The sequence below is a fragment of the Scyliorhinus torazame genome, chromosome 14, assembly GCF_047496885.1.
Source record: "Scyliorhinus torazame isolate Kashiwa2021f chromosome 14, sScyTor2.1, whole genome shotgun sequence".
NCBI classification, from domain to species: domain Eukaryota; kingdom Metazoa; phylum Chordata; class Chondrichthyes; order Carcharhiniformes; family Scyliorhinidae; genus Scyliorhinus; species Scyliorhinus torazame.
Genome location: NC_092720.1, coordinates 98,699,629 through 98,717,787, shown reverse-complemented (window position 1 = coordinate 98,717,787; position 18,159 = coordinate 98,699,629). Strand labels below are relative to the sequence as shown.

At 46.4% G+C, this 18,159-nt stretch overlaps 1 protein-coding gene across 1 annotated transcript in view; it reads right to left on the bottom strand.

Annotated features, from left to right (window-relative positions):
- Nucleotides 1–18,159, bottom strand: part of LOC140389907 (ephrin type-A receptor 4) — a 163,709-nt gene that overhangs the window by 70,333 nt on the left and 75,217 nt on the right. Inside the window, exon 5 of the mRNA XM_072474546.1 lies at nt 8,045–8,380. Within this exon, the coding sequence (XP_072330647.1) occupies nt 8,045–8,380 (336 nt within the window). The remainder of the gene's footprint in view (nt 1–8,044; nt 8,381–18,159) is intronic.

Genomic DNA, 18,159 nt, shown 5'->3' with positions numbered 1-18,159 from the left:
GGCTGTATCGAGGGATGAGGCAGGGGTGCCCCCTGTCCCCTCTGCTGTTTGCATTAGCAATTGAATCTTTGGCCATGGCGTTAAGGGAGTCAGGGAAATGGAAGGGGGTGGTTCGAGGGGGAGAGGAACATCGAGTGTCGCTGTATGCAGACGACCTGTTGCTGTATGTGACGGATCCAGTGGAGGGGATGGTTGAGGTAATTCAGATCCTACGGGAGTTTGGAGACTTTTCGGGCTATAAGCTCAATGTGGGAAAGAGTAAGCTCTTTGTGATCCATCCGGGGGACCAGGGAAGAGGGATAGACGACCTACCGTTGAGGAGGGCGGAAAGGAGCTTTCGATACTTGGGGATCCAGGTAGCTAGGAGCTGGGGGGGCACTGCACACACTTAATTTGTCGCGGTTGGTGGAACAGATGGAGGAGGATTTTAAAAGGTGGGACATGTTGCCACTCTCGCTGGCGGGTAGGGTACAGTCGGTTAAAATGGTGGTCCTCCCGAGATTTCTTTTTGTATTCCAATGCCTCCCAATTGTGATCACTAAGGCCTTTTTTAAGAGGGTAAGCAGGAGCATTACGGGATTTGTAATGAAGGAGGGGGTTCTTGGAGCATAGCAGAGATAGAGGAGGGTTGGCGTTGCCGAATTTGGGTGGTTACTATTGGGCAGCCAACGTGACAATGATCCGTAAGTGGGTGATGTAGGGAGAGGGGGTGGTGTGGAAGAGGTTGGAGATGGCGTCCTGCAAAGGAACAAGCCTGGGGGCGCTGGTGACGGCACCGCTGCCCCTCTCACCGACAAGGTATACCACGAGCCCGGTGGGGCGGCAACGCTCAAGATCTGGGGGCAGTGGAGACGTCACAGGGGTGCGACGGGAGCGTCGGTGTGGGCCCCGATCAGAGACAACCATCGGTTTGTCCCAGGAAGGATGGACGGGGGATTTCAGAGCTGGCATCGGGTAGGGATTAGAAGAATGGGGGACCTGTTCATTGACGGGACGTTTGCAAGCTTAGGGGCGCTGGAGGAAAAGTTTGGGCTACCCCCGGGAAACGCTTTCAGGTACATGCAAGCGAGGGCGTTTGTGAGGCGGCAGGTGAGGGAATTTCCGCTACTCCCGGCACAGGGGATTCAAGATAGGGTCATTTTGGGGTATGGGTCGGGGAGGGCAAGGTGACGGCGCTATACCAGGAGATGAAAGAAGAGGGGGAGGCTTTGGTAGAGGAGCTGAAGGGTAAATGGGAGGAGGAGTTGGGGGAGGAGATTGAGGAGGGGCTATGGGCTGACGCCCTAAGTAGGGTTAATTTCTCTTCCTTGTGTGCCAGGCTTAGCCTGATACAATTTAAGGTGGTTCATAGAGCGCATATGACGGGGGTGAGGCTGAGCAGGTTCTTTGGGGTGGAGGACAGATGTGGGAGGTGCTCAGGAAGTCCGGCGAACCATGTCCATATGTTTTGGTCATGCCCGGCACTGGAGGGGTTCTGGAGGGGAGTGGCGGGAACAGTATCTAAGGTGGTGAAAGTCCGGGTCAAGCCAAGCTGGGGGCTAGCACTATTTGGAGTAGTGGACGAGCCGGGAGTGCAGGCGGCGAAAGAGGCCGGCATTCTGGCTTTTGCGTCCCTAGTAGCCCGGCGAAGGGTCTTGCTAATGTGGAAGGAGGCGAAGCCCCCCAGCGTGGAGGCCTGGATAAATGATATGGCAGGGTTTATCAAGTTGGAAAGGATAAAGTTTGCCTTGAGAGGGTCTGCGCAGGGGTTCTACAGGCGGTGGCAACCGTTCCTAGACCATCTCGCGGAGCGTTAGAGGAAGGTCAGACAGCAGCAACAGCAACCCGGAGGGGGGGGCATCGTTCGTGGGGGGGAGGGAGGGGGGGCGGAAGGGGGGTTTCTCTGGTGCGCATTTGAGCAAGAAAACACATGAAGGATCCGGAAACTGACATGTACGGGAAGAATCCAATGTACAAAGTTTTGTATCTTATTGACTTGCCATGTTCATGTCTTGCCACGCGAGTTCTTTTTCTTTTCTTTGTTACGGGGGGGGGGGGGGGGGAGTTTGTTTGTAAGATGGAAAATATTGTTATTGAAAAATTCTTAATAAAAACATATTTAAAAAAAAAACAATTACACTGACGTTATCGTGAAGTGTAAGCAGTGTGGAACTACTTCCTCAAATACACTTCCTCTAATTTGCATTAAGCCACACCCATGTGTGACGTTAAAACCTCTCACCAAAATGATGCAAAGGTTTGTGAACTGAACTTTCTTAATTCTACACATGATGCTGTAACTCACTGAAGCATTGGAGGACATTCACTCCCAACCATGCTAAGTAGTAATTCCCTTTGTTAAAACCAGTTCTCATTGACTAATGAAATTACGATATTGTGCTTGCTTGTTGGTGACAGACAATGGGGGTTATTTGCATTTTTAAATCAATCTTGCTCTGACAGAGGAAGCATAAAACTGCAGGAACCAGTACACAAAGGTACCTAGCATTAAAATTTGTTTGTTCAAATCTTTGCTTAAAATCAGGCCATGAAAACAGAGATATTACGACATGCTGCGCAAGGTCTCAACTGTATTATACTGTTACCTTTAGAAACAGATGAATTGGCATAACGTTGTTCTCAGGGTGTGTGAAAGTACTTCACACAGAAAATTACTTTACTGCAGTATTATACCAAATATAGCCACTTCTTTTGCTGCCATTTGTTCAGTGTGGATCTTCAGAGACTCTAAGCTACCTTCCGGGATTTACAATGTAAAACTAAGTCCTGTCACCATATAAAGAAGCTGGCTCATTGCTTCTTATCTCCCAAAATCTGACCTAAAAAAAACAGAACAAAAACAGTACATGTTTTTCCTATTTTTAGTTGAAAATATATTATTGGCATGGCTCTGAAGCTAGCTGTTGATAGCTATACCCGGTCTTGGGTGTAATTCTCCCCGAAAATTTCTAAGTGTGGTCTCCGGCAGGAAAAGAGGTGCAATTCCCACTGTGTGGCTCAGTGAGATACCGATCACAGCCCACCCACTCGTAGACGTTTTTTAAAGGTTTGGGTGATTTGCGTCGTGAAAGACATGTGCGGGGCCTAAGGATGCCGGTAACACTGGCTCCTCAGACTAATGCTCCAACCCCCCCACCACTCGCCGGCTTCAGGGCCCACCCCCCATCGGCAGCTTCAATCACATCCCCACTTCTCTCCCCCTCCTCCAAGTGAGTGACAGAATGCTTTGGAGTCGCCAAAGGGGCCCCCCCTCAGCAACCCCCAGGCCCTCCCCCATCAGTCCCTGTCCCCTTCAGTGCTCGCCCCTTGGCAGTACCAAATTGGCACTTTTCAGCCATGCCCCTGACCACCCGGGGACTCCAATGGCCTCAGGGCCCCCCGAGCGTGGTCATCACATCTGGGCTCCGTTCTTGGAGACCAGTTGTGATTTCTGCCAGCTTCACATTGTACTGGCGGGATTTTATTTTATTAAATTTAGAGTACCCAATTCATTTTTTCCAATTAAGGGGCAATTTAGCATGGCCAATCCACCTAGCCTGCACATCTTTGGGTTGTGGGGGCGAAACCCACGCAAACACAGGGAGAATGTGCAAACTCCACACAGACAGTGACCCAGAGCCGGGATCGAACCTGGGACCTCGGCGCCGTGAGACAGCAGGGCTAACCCACTGCGCCAGCGTGCTGTCCTAGGCGGGAGGAAGAATTGAAGGGCCGGTGAATTTGGCTTTAAGCCGATTCTGCACATTTAAATTACAATGGGTTCACACCTAGCGAGGACGTGAACCAGATTATGTCAGTGGCTGGAGGTGGGGTGAATCTCAAAATGATTTCTTCCTGGTACACATTGCGTTATGACCCTCTCGCAAGGGTCTCTGGCCATAATACGATTTGCACCTGCGTGAGTGGGGCTGGAGAATCGCCCCCCTCCAACTTAGTTTGAGGTCAGCCTGCCCAAGAAAGTCTTGAATTTTCACATTCCTCAAACCCCACCGGAAGCCCATTGAAACAACAACCTGGCAACGCATTTACTAATGTGCTGTCAAGGTTTAACAAAGTCTTTCCCCATTATTTTGCAGAGAATGTGCCAGGGCCTTGGGCAGTATCCAGGGGTGGCCAAGATGTGGGCTGTGGGGTCGGGGTGGACGGGCACGGAACATCATTGCCGCAGCCAGCAAGCAGCCATGCGGCTGTGCACACTGCTGACTGCCCGCTGTGAACTTAGTGCCACGGGTCATATGGGTGTCTCCCCCAGCCACCCCCTCGGTACCATCAACGGATGGGCGCGCTCCAGCGTAATCAGTGCCATTTTGTTGGCTGGAATGAGTGTGGGTGGGGAGTGGAGTGCTAATATGTGGCTGCAGCTTGTCAGCCTCCTGAGTGTCAATCCCGAACCAAGCAAATCTGGCACCATTTCCCGTTGGAATCAATTGTGTTCCTCGTGGTCCCGGTGCTAGTCCCTTAACGGTTGGTGAATTGGTCCCGGTGTGGTGCTAGTCTTGTTGTCAGATTTGCTATCAGCTCCACTAATCCTGCCCCAGTATCAACACTTCGGGCGCGATTCTTCCAAAAAATTTTGAAGTTAATTTGTGGCGGGTTTTTCAGGGAGTTTCCCCTCGGCTCTGCCGGCAAGTTCCCCATGACTATTCAATGACACTTAGTCACTTTTTTGGGCCCTGGGGAGTTTTTCACCGGTTTAGCCCACAAGAATTTATTTTAGCACTGGAGAGCTGAACTGAGAGATCGGGCCGCCATTTTGAAAAGGTGCCCCGATCTCTAAGTGAGCTTGTGGGTTCCACCATACCCCTCACCATGGGCAATGTCACCCTCCACAAACATGGACATTACCCACACCCCCAAGTGAAGATATCTTGTTATGGGGTCCCTGGGAGCCCCCCACCCCACCCCCGTCTTCAGGCCCCCCAAGGCCCTTACAGCACCCTCTCTCTTCTAGGATATCCACCCATCACCCACCAAACCTCCCGGAGGCCTCTACGTACCTGCCCTGCACCCCTACCCCTCAACCCCCCCCCCCCCCCCTTCCACTCTCATTTCATGGGCATGGCCCCCTCGCCCCCGGCAGTGTCATCCTGGCACTTGGACACCCTTGCACTGCCACCTTGGCACATAGGCAGTGCTCCTGAAACGTGGCAGTGGCAGGGTGGCCAAAGTGCCCACGTTCCAGTGAGAGGGCCAGGGGGCCACCCTGTACTTAGACTTCTCGGGTCCCGTTCCGCCTAGTCGATGTTTGTGTGTACCAGCACTGATTGCCGCAGGCTGCAGCCTCCTTGGGAGGCCGAAGAATCGAGGGAGGCTGGTGGATCCTGCGCAGATAGGTCATGATTAGATTTACGCCCTACTTCCGCGAGTGTCATTCGATCCGCCCACTTGGGGCGGGGTTCCAACTCCAACGTCCTGTGGAGAATCGCGACCATAGTCTCAGGAACAGCATATCCGGCCCATGACGTTTTAAATCAAATATCAAAAGAAAGCAAAATCTGCAATGAGCATAGTACTTAAATGTAAGTGTTTCAAAGCTCAAGGGCGCGATTTATCTAAATGGGAGCAAAGCCACATGGCGAGTGCATTTAGCCGTGTATTTTGCGACGCTCACAACGCCAAGAAGCACAACTCTTTTAAACATCATTCAGGATAGATGGAGAGGGCCTCAGCGGGGAACCCCACGTCCAAGGGCACACATAGCCCCATTTTGTGCACTGAGGAGCTCCATATGCCAGAACATGTAGCGAGAGATCGGGTCATCATTTTTACATGGCGTCCCAAACTCTTGAGCCCCCAACGTGACCCCTCGACCACCCTCAAGCCCCAACCCACTGAGGGGGTCCCCCAAGCACCCCCCCCCCAAATCCCTCTCCCACATCCACGCAGGGCACTACCAGCTCAATTGCCACCACATGAAAAATGCCAGCTTGGCACTTTGGAAGTACAACTTGGTACCCTGGCAGTGCCCTTCTAGCTGGCAGTGCCCCTGGGCAATGTCAGGTTGGCACCACCAGGGTGCCAGGTTGCCACTGAAAAGGGGTCTGGTGGCACCAGCAGTGCCAGGGTACCACTCTGCCCAAAGAGCATGCACATGGGGCCTCCGGTCCCCTGGGAGACCCCCAAAGGTGCCATTCAGGTCCCCAATCGTGGATACCAGCATTGAGCGGCGCGTGCCCACGGTCTCCGAGGCAAAAAAAGGATAGATCCCAACATCTCGGGTGCCTCGGGAATCTGCATATTACAGAGAGACTAGCTGCCTCTCTCTAATATGCAGATTTGCCAAAAGGTGATCCCGCCTACAATGGGCAGCATTCACATTGCAACGATTTGCAACATCGCGTTAGATCCCGCGAGGCGTTGCAAGCTGTGTAGATCAGGGAGCGGGGTCCCCCGCTTCTATCGGCCACGTTGCGCCACAGCGCGCTGCTTTTCGGGCGCAGCATCGCCATTCGATATCGCCCTACGTCTACATCACTATATTTTTGAAAGGCTTGCTTTCAAAGTCGTCAAACATCTAGGCTATGATCAAATCTTTCTCCTCATATCTTAGAGAAAGGGAGGTTCCAGGGTACTTGCTCACTAATCACTATCAGCTGACTTTACTCATAACTCGTTACTGAGGCCAGCCAAATGATTAAAGCAGTCTTCACCTCATTGCCAGAGTGGCAGATGGGCATCATCCTGCTAAGTTATGTTCACTTCACTGAAGTAATGCCTTGCCATCATAGAAAAGAACCTTTCAGGAATATCCAACTGTCTGCTGATTCCTCCTCCCCCACAAAATTACTACCGTGGCGCTTTATAAAGATAATCAATCTGTTTATGCATAGCTGTATTTTTTAACATAATCTGTGCTTTAAATAATAATTATTGTCTGTATTCTGTAAGAGGTAAACCACATCTAGTAACTGGAGCAGTCTAGACAGCATACAAACAATAAAAAACTGATACTTGCATTACTGAGCTTGCATGAAAAGCCACACTCCAAGGACATGCTTTGGAACTAGTATTTAAAATGACTGCTTTGCTTTGAATTGTTTTCTATCCATAGCAGAAAATACATGGAGGATGTAAAATAATTGAAACATTTCACAAATAAGCAGATGGGGATATCTTCACAGTGTTGGTCGTTGTTCAAGTGTGGTATGGAACCAATGTCTAATTCCAACAGTTTAATCTATAATTGCGATATTTAAGTATGATTCATTTGGACAGAGGGAGAACTTCATGCTCACTACATATTTTGGGCACGATTTAATGTTCAAAAAACAGAGGTCCTGTTTTGGGCGGGTATAGCAGGGTCTATCTCAGCGCCTGCAGCAAAGCATGAGGTGGTATGGGGGTGGAAAACCTTGCCCATTGTGTCAGTCATGACCTTTTACTGTGTGCGAGGATCAAACATAATTCTGCTGAATTCCCAAATAAATCACTTTTAAAATGTACTCACGTCAGGAACCTCGGGGTTTGCCACTACCCTTCGCACCTCACACCTCGGTTCAAATCCAGCTCACACTGAGCTGTCTTCATTGGTTACTGGCCAATGTGGAATGAATACTGGAAGCGTTAATAAGCTTAACAGAGCAAAAACTCTTCCTGATTGGCAATCTCTCTTAAGATACACCACAGGAAGGTCGGTGTGGGGAATGGGAAAAGATGGCCTAGAAGGAGATGCACCTCTGATGTTCGAGCTGACACATATCAATGAAACAGTAGAGGAAGAACATTACTCTGCATTACTCTGGCTGTGCTCTACCTGACCTGTGCGTACAGAGTGCCCAGAGGGTACAGAAATGGGATGCATTCTGCGTCTCAATACCAACAGCCTCACCTTGATAAAAATTTTTAAAATAAATAATTTGATTTAAGTTTTGAATATTCATAAGGTAACCTCTGACACAGTGCAGGTTTCCTTGCTGATAGTTCTCAAAAGGCCCAAAGGCCCTTCTGCACTGTAAATTCTATGAAATCTATGAAAAGCAATGTTTAAAATGACAAATGATACAGCAATAATTGCAGGACTTATTGTGTAATTTCATACTCTTACCTGCCTGGTTGGTTGTGACAGTGACTAAGACAGATCGGTCATGGTTAGGATTCAGGTTTGTGACTCCATTTACTGCAAAAACTTCAAAGGTGTAATTGGTGTGCGCCTGAAGATCAGTGATGGAGACCTTGGTGTTTTTCAAGCCTGTCTGCTGGGGAACGAAATGAATCCCACTCCCACATGGATTGCAGCGGCTGAGATCATTGGTGCATTTCTTACAGATAACATTGTAGGTAACGTCATGCCTGCCCCCGTTGTTCTGGGGAGGACTCCACTCCAGGATCACAGATGTCTCGTTGATGTTGGAAATCAGGTTCAGCGGAGCAGAGGGTGGTCCTGGTTAGAGTGGAGAAATCTGGTGAATGACAACTTTATTGTGCTTGAAAAATTTGATACAATATTCAATCCACGTAATCCTTTTTAAGGCATCTTAAGGGCATTTGTTGAAAATAAATCACTGTCAAATATTTTTAAACATAATAGACATGAAGCTTTTTTATTTATCATCTTGGTTGAGGTACTTCCTTCCAGTTCATTCCTATTAACCTGGTTATCTTGGATTTCTAATACTTTATGTAATGGCCAAGGGCAAAAAAGCAAGTAAAAACATAAAGCTGCCGCGAGATGCAGCTAACAGATACTGAATAAAATCTGCTTCAGTGACATCAGCAAAACTGGTGCTGTTCTGTAGTGCAGCCTTACAGAACACTGTCAACATTAACTATTTCTGTTTTGTGTATCTTTGTCGTACCCTAGACAAAAGTACAGCATAAATTACTGCAAATCAATCTTTGTTCAGATGCAACAATTGACTACACTTGGTAAACCTTTCCATTGCACTCTGAATTGTATGCAATAAAAACACTTTTAAGATGCTCAATACACAAGAGCATGGATCGCTCTTTCAAAACAATAATCAGAGGGATAAATGTGTAGTTGAAAGATTGGAAGGAAATATTTCTAGTTTATTAGAGGTTCATTTTGTGGATTGGACTTTTCAAACTGCATCACAACAGAATGCTCTGTGTTCACGTGGGAAAATGTCCCGCACTGAATAAGAGCTTTTTGGAAGCAAAAGTCAATAATTATTATGTGGGACAGGGCACGACAGTGTCTAAACAGGGAACCAGTGAGGCGTAAAACTGGGAAGCAGCTGCTTGCAAGAGCTGAGGAGCAGCGCACTAAAGAAGAGAGACGGGTTACACAACTAAGTGGAAGCATGAAGCTCAGCAAAAGGAAAAGTTGCATTGTGCACCAGCTTGTAGTGAAGGGGTAGCCATTTCTAAGCCAGCTAGAGCTGCGAGCATTGCACAGTTACAACCACCCCATTATTAATTCAATTAAGTTTATAAATAGCAACTGAATCCTTTTTTTGCTGTTCTTGTGCAATGAAATAGTTTAATTTTTAGTCAAGTGGCCATGTTGATGTTTCTAGAATGTCTTTCGGGGTTGTTTGCTAAGCACCTGGAAAAACATAGTTTGCATTCCATATAACTTTGAAACACCATTACCAAATCTCTTTAGCAGACTTTGAAATGGGACTATGCAGTTAGTGCTGAACATTTATTTTGAAATGAAATGAATTAATGCAATGTGTAACGTAAGATTTAAAAAAAACCTCAGTAAGAACCTCTTGGACTACTTTTAGTGACATGGGGTTAGTGCTCCACTGTACTACAATTACATTTTGTTTCAATAAACATGTACAAGCCTCACTATGAAAACATATCCTTTCAGACAGTATCCATATAATTGTTTTTTCACCAAAGGAAATCGATGCTGGTAACATGCAGCTTGTGTGTTCAAATTCCTTGGCTTTGCACTTGGTCCTGAGTTTGTTAGGAACTGGGTTCATAGGGCAAAGATCGGTGGCATTAGTGTGTTTTTATTACTGGTATTGATCTTCATTGAGGGGAAAAATTAAAGATAATTAAAATGGAATGATTTTAGAAGGAAATGGTTTAACAAGTATTGTATTTTTCACAAGTACTTCCAGAACTTGTTACAGGATAATAACAAACATTATGTGGTGATGTGCATCAATGTAAATGCATGTAGGCTAGCTAGACACTAGAGGGAGCACCAGAAACATCACACACACACATCCAACCAATAGATCAGTTAGATAGGACACAACCAATGGACATTCACGATACACACAGAGGTGACATCACCACAGGAGGGCATTACACCAACCCATATATAAAGGACACCACACACATGATCTGCCTCTTTCCAGTGGAGACAGTCAGTGAGTAGAGACACAGGGTTGATTCAATATTACACCCACCACATGGATTGCAGCAACTGGTTAGTCAGTCTGGGTAGCTATAGTAGGATTAGCAGTAGTGTTGAACCCAAGTAATAGAAGTGTAAATAGTTTAATAAACGTGTTGAAGTTATCTCCACGTCTGAACCTTCCTTTGTCAAGTGTACCACAAGGAAGCCGCTTATGTTACACCGAGAACATAACAAATCATGGTACCGGAGTGAACTGTTTCAATCCATATAGCCATACCTCAGCATACAGTGACAACCAGCAACGATACCCAGGCAAGATGTTCGAAATCCGGGTTCCGCAGCAGCTCCAGTGCCACGGCGATCTCCGCAAAAACTGACGGGTATTCCGGCAAATGTTTGAAATCTTCCTGGTAGCAGCCGAACTAGAAGACATGGCCGATGCTGAAAAGACAGAGCTTCTGCTCACCATCGCCAGTGCCAGAGCAGAAGAAATCTTTTAAAAATTCAAGTTCTCCAAGGGGCAAAACAGGAGCGACTTCCAGGCAGTCCTGGACAAGTTCGGAAAATATTGTGAGGAAAACACACTCCAACCAGCAAGAAAATGTAAGAGAAGCACCAGTACTCACCACGAGGCCGAGATTCCGGAGCAGAGAACAATTGTGATCGGTGGCCATCTTTCTAAAGGGACTGCGCTTGCACAGTTGCGCGAGAAGCGCACAGAACGGGAAGGTTCGTTTGTGCATGTGCGAGACGCCACGCATGCGCAATCACGAAAACGGCATTCGGTGCAGGAACAGCGATTTGCGCATGCGCAAACGCTTTCTATGTATGATGTCACATGCGCCATGATGTCAGATGCCCCGGACCATGCCCATTTAAAGGGAAAACGTCCCAAATCAAAGAAAAAGCCTTTTAAAGCCATAAAACAACCTTCTTTCACCTGGAATGACAGCACAATGCCTCAAATTGAACCAGGAAATGAAATTAACCTCTGAAGAACCCTGCAACAAGCAGTTACCTACGCCCAAACCGATGATTCCGACCTTGAATACTTTGACACCGACCTTTACATTTTCTCTGGACCTCGCGAGCCCAATGCCAGCTCCGACGCAAACAGTGATGATATAGTCCTAGAAGACAATGACTCAGACAAACCTTTCACCTTGGGAGGCTACCCCAGGTGCCAAATCCGAACTGCAACTAGACGTGTTGCACATTGACGACCCCGACGACGAATTCTTCGGATTTGAGGATCTTCAGCCCAGCAGATATGACATCCCGACTCGTGGGTGCAGGATTATGCTGCGGCCTGAAACCAAGAGACAGAGAGTAGTACAAGCCCAGAGAGCGGCCTGCTGCCACACAGAGCGTGGTCCACGCACTGCTCAGGGTTCCTGACTCTACGAAAGAAGACATGCAAGACTCCACACCGCAGTCCTTGCACGAACAAAAAGTGACTCCAGTGTCACAAGCCTCCACAGCGAGCTCGTGAACAGACTCCACGATAGAAGAAACGCAAGACTCCAGAGCACAGTCCTTGCACACACAAGACGTGACTCCAGTGTCACAAGCCTCCGCAGCGAGCTTGTGGACAGCCTCCACGATAGAAGCAATGCAAGACTCCGATGCGCAGTTCTTGCAGGAACAAGACCATGTGGGTCCAGCAACCTCCTCTGACCAACTAGTGGCAGACGATGCAAGTCTGCCATGCTCAAGTAAACAGCACAAAGACTATGACAGTCTACCACGCTCCAGTGCACAGCAGGATGCCCATGATGGTCTATCATGCTACAGCGAAGAACAAAGCGACAATGACAGTCCAAGCCCAAATGAAGGACAACAGCAAGACAATGACAGTCCACCCACATTGTTTCCGCCACCAGATGAAGACTCTGACTATTTACCCAACCCAAGTGAACAACAAGCAGCTACTGAGGATCTACCCACGGTATGTGAGAGGAGTGACAACAGCATGCCAGTTCCCATGCAAGGTGTGCAAAGTGACAGACCTCAGCTAGTGTGTACAGAGGCACTCGACGATCACTGTGAGACCACTGGTGACTCCGGTGACACCACGATACTTCCATCCTCATTTGCTCGAACCTCTCCAGAAGTCAATGTATTCCTGTATGTTCCGACTCCAGACGTGCAGCTTCAAGAAATCTCAGCTGACTCCAGTGAACCTGCTAAGACTCCTGACAGGGAGCATCAACAAACCAACACTGACTCAGTTAAAACAGACCAGACTCCAGATGGGGAGCAACCAAACGCCGACTCTGATTCACGTAAGCCGGACTTTACTCCAGACAGGGAGTGCCACAACCTCAGTGATGGCGCGCTCAGGGTGACAGCAGATGCCACAACGACAGGAGATGGATCACTTAACAATTACACTGGGTCAGTAATAACAAGCAGCGGCTACAGTCCAAGAGGAATACACCAATATTCACCACAGCTATATCCACACATTTTTTCCACACCAGCAGTGCAGCCAATGACAGCTCATGCTGGACAAACCCAGTATTCAGGCATGCAGCAGCCAGCAGTCTATGCAGCATATTCTCAAACAGGCCAGCACTACGGATTGCCCACTAATGGAATCAAGACCGGAGGAGGACTACCGCAAGCGCAATCTGCACTGCAGACTGGATGCCTTAGTTACAGCCCAGGGTTTGCTGCACCCCAGCCTGGCCAGACGGCATATTCTTTTCAGATGCAAGGTTCTAGTTTCACACCATCACCAGGTATTTATGCGAGCAGCAATTCTGTTTCCTATTCGACAAGCTTCAACGGTTCTCAGCAGGATCACCCTTTCTGCACAGCACGTGGCCAGAACCAGTATGTACAGTCTTATCCAACTTCAACATATGGCACATCCATGACCTCGAATGATACTGTTGATGGTACCCCTTCAATGTCAACACCTTATCAGCTACAAGGTGCCACCCGACAGCATCATTACAAATATCAAAAAAAGAAAGGGACTCTAAATCAGACAGCAAAGTGATTTGACCACTTCTTGGTTCCTGTGGCACAGGGACATTGATGGCATTCATAAACAAGAGAGACATTTGACCATGATGATTGATGGTTTTTGGATTCACACGAATGATTTGGACTTATTGTTTAATCACTGTTCCCATGACTTGTATATACCTTTATACCTTAACATATCTACCTGTTTTTTATTCAATTTTCTTCAAGTGTACAGAAAATATGTAACATATAAAAAAGGGAGGATGTGGTGATGTGCATCAATGTAAATGCATGTATGCTAGCTAGACACTAGAGGGAGCACCAGACACATCACACACACACTCAACCAATAGATCAGTTAGATAGGACATGACCAATGGACATTCACGATACACACAGAGGTGACACCACCACAGGAGGGCATTACACCAACCCATATATAAAGGACACCACACACCTGATCTGCCTCTTTCCAGTGGAGACAGTCAGTGAGTAGAGACACAGGGTTGATTCAATATTACACCCACCACATGGATTGCAGCAACTGGTTAGTCAGTCTGGGTAGCTATAGTAGGATTAGCAGTACTGTCAAACCCGAGTAATAGAAGTGTAAATAGTTTAATAAACGTGTTGAAGTTTTCTCCACGTCTGAACCTTCCTTTGTCAAGTGCACCACAAGGAAGCCGCTTATGTCACACCGAGAACATAACAAATCACATTAAATAATAAAACAGAGCGAAGATGACTTCTGCCATCATGAGGCTTTATTTCCTTTTGCGCTGTATTTTGATTACACTGGTTAATGCTTTGTGCTTATTCTCAATGGATTAATGGCTAGGTTAAAATATCCAAACATGAATTTAACAAAAAATGCTTTAACCAGTCCTGTAAAAACAGCACAACGTTGAAATAAAGTCTCCTGATTTACTTTGAGCGAATAGAATTACTGTTTGGAAAGATAACATCTACCAGGAATCAATCCAAATTCAATGCAGAGCAACAATCTGTAAAAATAAGGTTTAATATGGCTCCCTGATGGTTAATAGAAAGCAAGAACTTGCATTTATATAGTGCCTTACACAACTTCAGGATAACTCAAGGCTCTATATAGCCAGTTGAGTATTTCTGATAAGTAGTCACTGTTGGAAAAGTAGCAGCTAATTTAATAGGTAAATACTCAGGCACAATACTCAAGATTCAGCCGCTATTGGGCAGAATTATGTCAGTGGCAGACAGCAAAACTGGAAGTGGAAGTACTTCTACTCTCTTGCTCTCTCCAATTTCCCATGAGATTACAATTAGAATTGAAAGGGTCAGCCGCGTAGATGTGCAACTCTGCGGCGTAGGGAGCTTTTCAGTAGTGAAACCAGCTGTTGGCTGAAAACGCAGCAGCGATTAATAATAATTAATAAGGGGATCAGGGGTTATGGGGAAAAGGCAGGAGAATGGGGATGAGGAACATATCAGCCATGATCGAAAGGCAGAGTAGATCCGATGGGCCAAGTGGCCTAATTCTGCTCCTGTATCTTATGGTCTTATGCTTCCTGGTCAAACAAGGACGCTCTGCATCATGGCCCAAACCTTCCTGCCCAACTCCATCTAACATCAGACTTGAAAGCACAAAGGGTATTTTTCAAGATTACACTGGTTTCACTTTATTCATGTGTGCATCATCATTATTTGTTGCGACTAGCTTAGTTAGAGAGCCAAATGTAACTGCAATGCGTCATGGTTGGCACGTATTAATGGTTACAGGAACGTTGGGACATTTTCTTTATTGTGGAAGAAACAATGTTGTATCTTTCCTGTTCAATCTTGAGTGAATGTTCATGTCAGTATCATGCCAGTGTTGTACTTGCCACTCTGTGGGACATGGTCGAACCTGTAGGCTCAGACGGCCCTCATTTCTATGCATTGTAACAAAGATTGTCTGAGCACTCTAAATGGGGACAATTGAAATGTGATAGGCAAACTCAAATCCCAGCATGGACTCCGCCAGCCAACACCCTGAAAAGAGCACACCTAGACAATACTAACACCATCTTTCAGCCCCTCATTTTCTTACCTTGACTGGCTGTTCCCATGCACCACCCCAACACTCACCACATCCAGGACACCAGGTCCCTCCCACTTTACTCCTCCGTACCTTTGACCCCACCTTCTGTCCTCCCTTGGATCTCTCGTCTACCCCTCCATGCCTCCAACCCCACTCCACATCACCCTCACCTCCTGTGCCACTGACTCGTCCTTACTGAAGTATTGTGACTTCCATGCTGAAGTGTGTATACAGATAGTTAGTGATGACAGGGTCTATGAATGGTCTCATGACCAAACAGTCTACCACCACTCAATTTCCCAGGCTCAAATATGAAGAAGGGCTACTCTTGGTCAAGACACCAGAGGGATGCCTGTAGATGTGGAACAATACCTCGACTGAGTCACAGCCTTTTGTAAAGTAACGGAAAAGGTTGTGTGTGAGTGATGTGGGATGTAAACAAAAGGGAGAAAGTAAGAACTTTATGCAAATTCTACTGTTTTGCATCTGCTCCATGCTTTATCTGTGGAAGCTATTTGGTATAGAGGAGAAAAACGTTCCAGCACTGGAGCATATTGCAAGTATATTATGCAAAGGTGATGAGAAAAATTTCAATTAAGTAGAAAGTCTCCTTATTTAAATGTCTCATTTCAAAACTGGTCTTTAAAAGCCTACGTCTCAAGTTTTGGACGGGATTTTATGAATGATCTCAGAATCTCTTTAATTTCATCATTTCCAGCTGATACCCTATATTTTTTGACCATGAGCTGATATGGCTTGTAAAATCAACTGATAAATATTGTCAACTCATTAAAGCAGAAAGACACATTTCTGAGGAAATGAAGGATGGTAAACAAGAGAAATAAGTGATTTTAATATTCTTAAAATATCACTGTGTATTGTTTTTGCTTCTTCCCTGACAGAACCACATATCACCAGCATTACTAGATTTCTTTCAACAGATATAGAAAGTGTTTAGTTTGCTGGAGGCCAGTTTATTCAAATGGTGGTGCTCAGATTACATTACCTGTTAGCAAAAGTTTCTTTGGCATTCTACACCATTTATCATTCAACATGTGAAACAGATTTACATTCAATGCTTTTTTCCAATTTCAGGTTGGAAAAGGGTAATACATTCCTTACTGAATGTCTGTGAACAAAAATTTTCTGAATAAGGTCCTGTCGCCCATTTAGCAACAACACAACTGGCTTTCAGCATGTCACTTGTTTTGACTCTTTTACCAAACATGTCACCATTTTGAACAATCTTACAGTGGAATTATACACAAAGTTGAAGGAGTGTGTTCTAAAGGGCAGGGCACAAGTGCCTGAGAGAAAGGTCAGTGATGATAGAAAATGTAATCTAACGGACAAAATGGCACAAGAAAAAACTCCCTGTAACAGACAGCATTCGGAAATGGTCTTCCAAGAAAGCAAAATTTAGTATTTAATAAAATTGGGGGGGGGGGGAATTGTCAGAAAAGCGGTTAAAAATCAATGAAATTAGGTCTATAATTTTTCTAGAAAGCCCGAGGCAAGCAAAAGAAAGCATTTTCAAAAGGCAATCGTCCTTTGTACCACGTCAGATCATTGTGTGGAAAATATGGGGTCGCACGGTAGCACAGTGGTTAGCACTGTTGCTTCACAGCGCCAGGGACTCGGGTTCGATTCCCGGCTTGGGTCATTCTCTGTGTGGACTCTGCACGTTCTCTACGTGTCTGCATGGGTTTCCTCCGGGTGCTCTGATTTCCTCCCACAAGTCCAGAAAGATGAACTTGTACGGTCAATTGGACATTCTGAATTCCCCCTCAGTGTACCCGAACAGGAGCAGTGTGGCGACGAGGGGATTTTCACAGTAACTTCATTGCAGTACAATGTAAGTCTACTGGTGACATTGATGCAGATTATTATAATTTATTATTTTGGAAATACCTGCTGTGATTTAGGCTAAAGGATTGGGCATACCATCTATCCAACACTTTGCAAATCCCATACAAAGAACAAAGAACAAAGAAATGTACAGCACAGGAACAGGCCCTTCAGCCCTCCAAGCCCGTGCCGACCATGCTGCCTGACTAAACTACAATCTTCTATACTTCCTGGGTCCGTATCCCACTATTCCCATCCTATTCATGTATTTGTCAAGATATCCCTTAAATGTCACTATCGTCCCTGCTTCCACCACCTCCTCCGGTAGCGAGTTCCAGGCACCCACTACCCTCTGTGTAAAAAACTTGCCTCGTACATCTACTCTAAACCTTGCCCCTCTCACCTTAAACCTATGCCCCCTAGTAATTGACCCCTCTATCCTGGGGAAAAGCCTCTGACTATCCACTCTGTCTATGCCCCTTATAATTTTGTAGACCTCTATCAGGTCGCCCCTCAATCTCCGTCGTTCCAGTGAGAACAAACCGAGTTTATTCAACCGCTCCTCATAGCTAATGCCCTCCATACCAGGCAACATTCTGGTAAATCTCTTCTGCACCCTCTCTAAAGCCTCCACATCGTTCTGGTAGTGTGGCGACCAGAATTGAACACTATACTCCAAGTGTGGCCTAACTAAGGTTCTATACAACTGCAACATGACTTGCCAATTCTTATACTCAATGCCCCGGCCAATGAAGTCAAGCATGCCGTATGCCTTCTTGACTACCTTCTCCATCAGTGTTGCCCCTTTCAGTGACCTGTGGACCTGTACTCCTAGATCTCTCTGACTTTCAATACTCTTGAGGGTTCTACCATTCACTGTATATTCCCTACCTGCATTAGACCTTCCAAAATGCATTACCTCACATTTGTCCGGATTAAACTCCTTCTGCCATCTCTCCGCCCAAGACTCCAAACAATCTAAATCCTGCTGTAT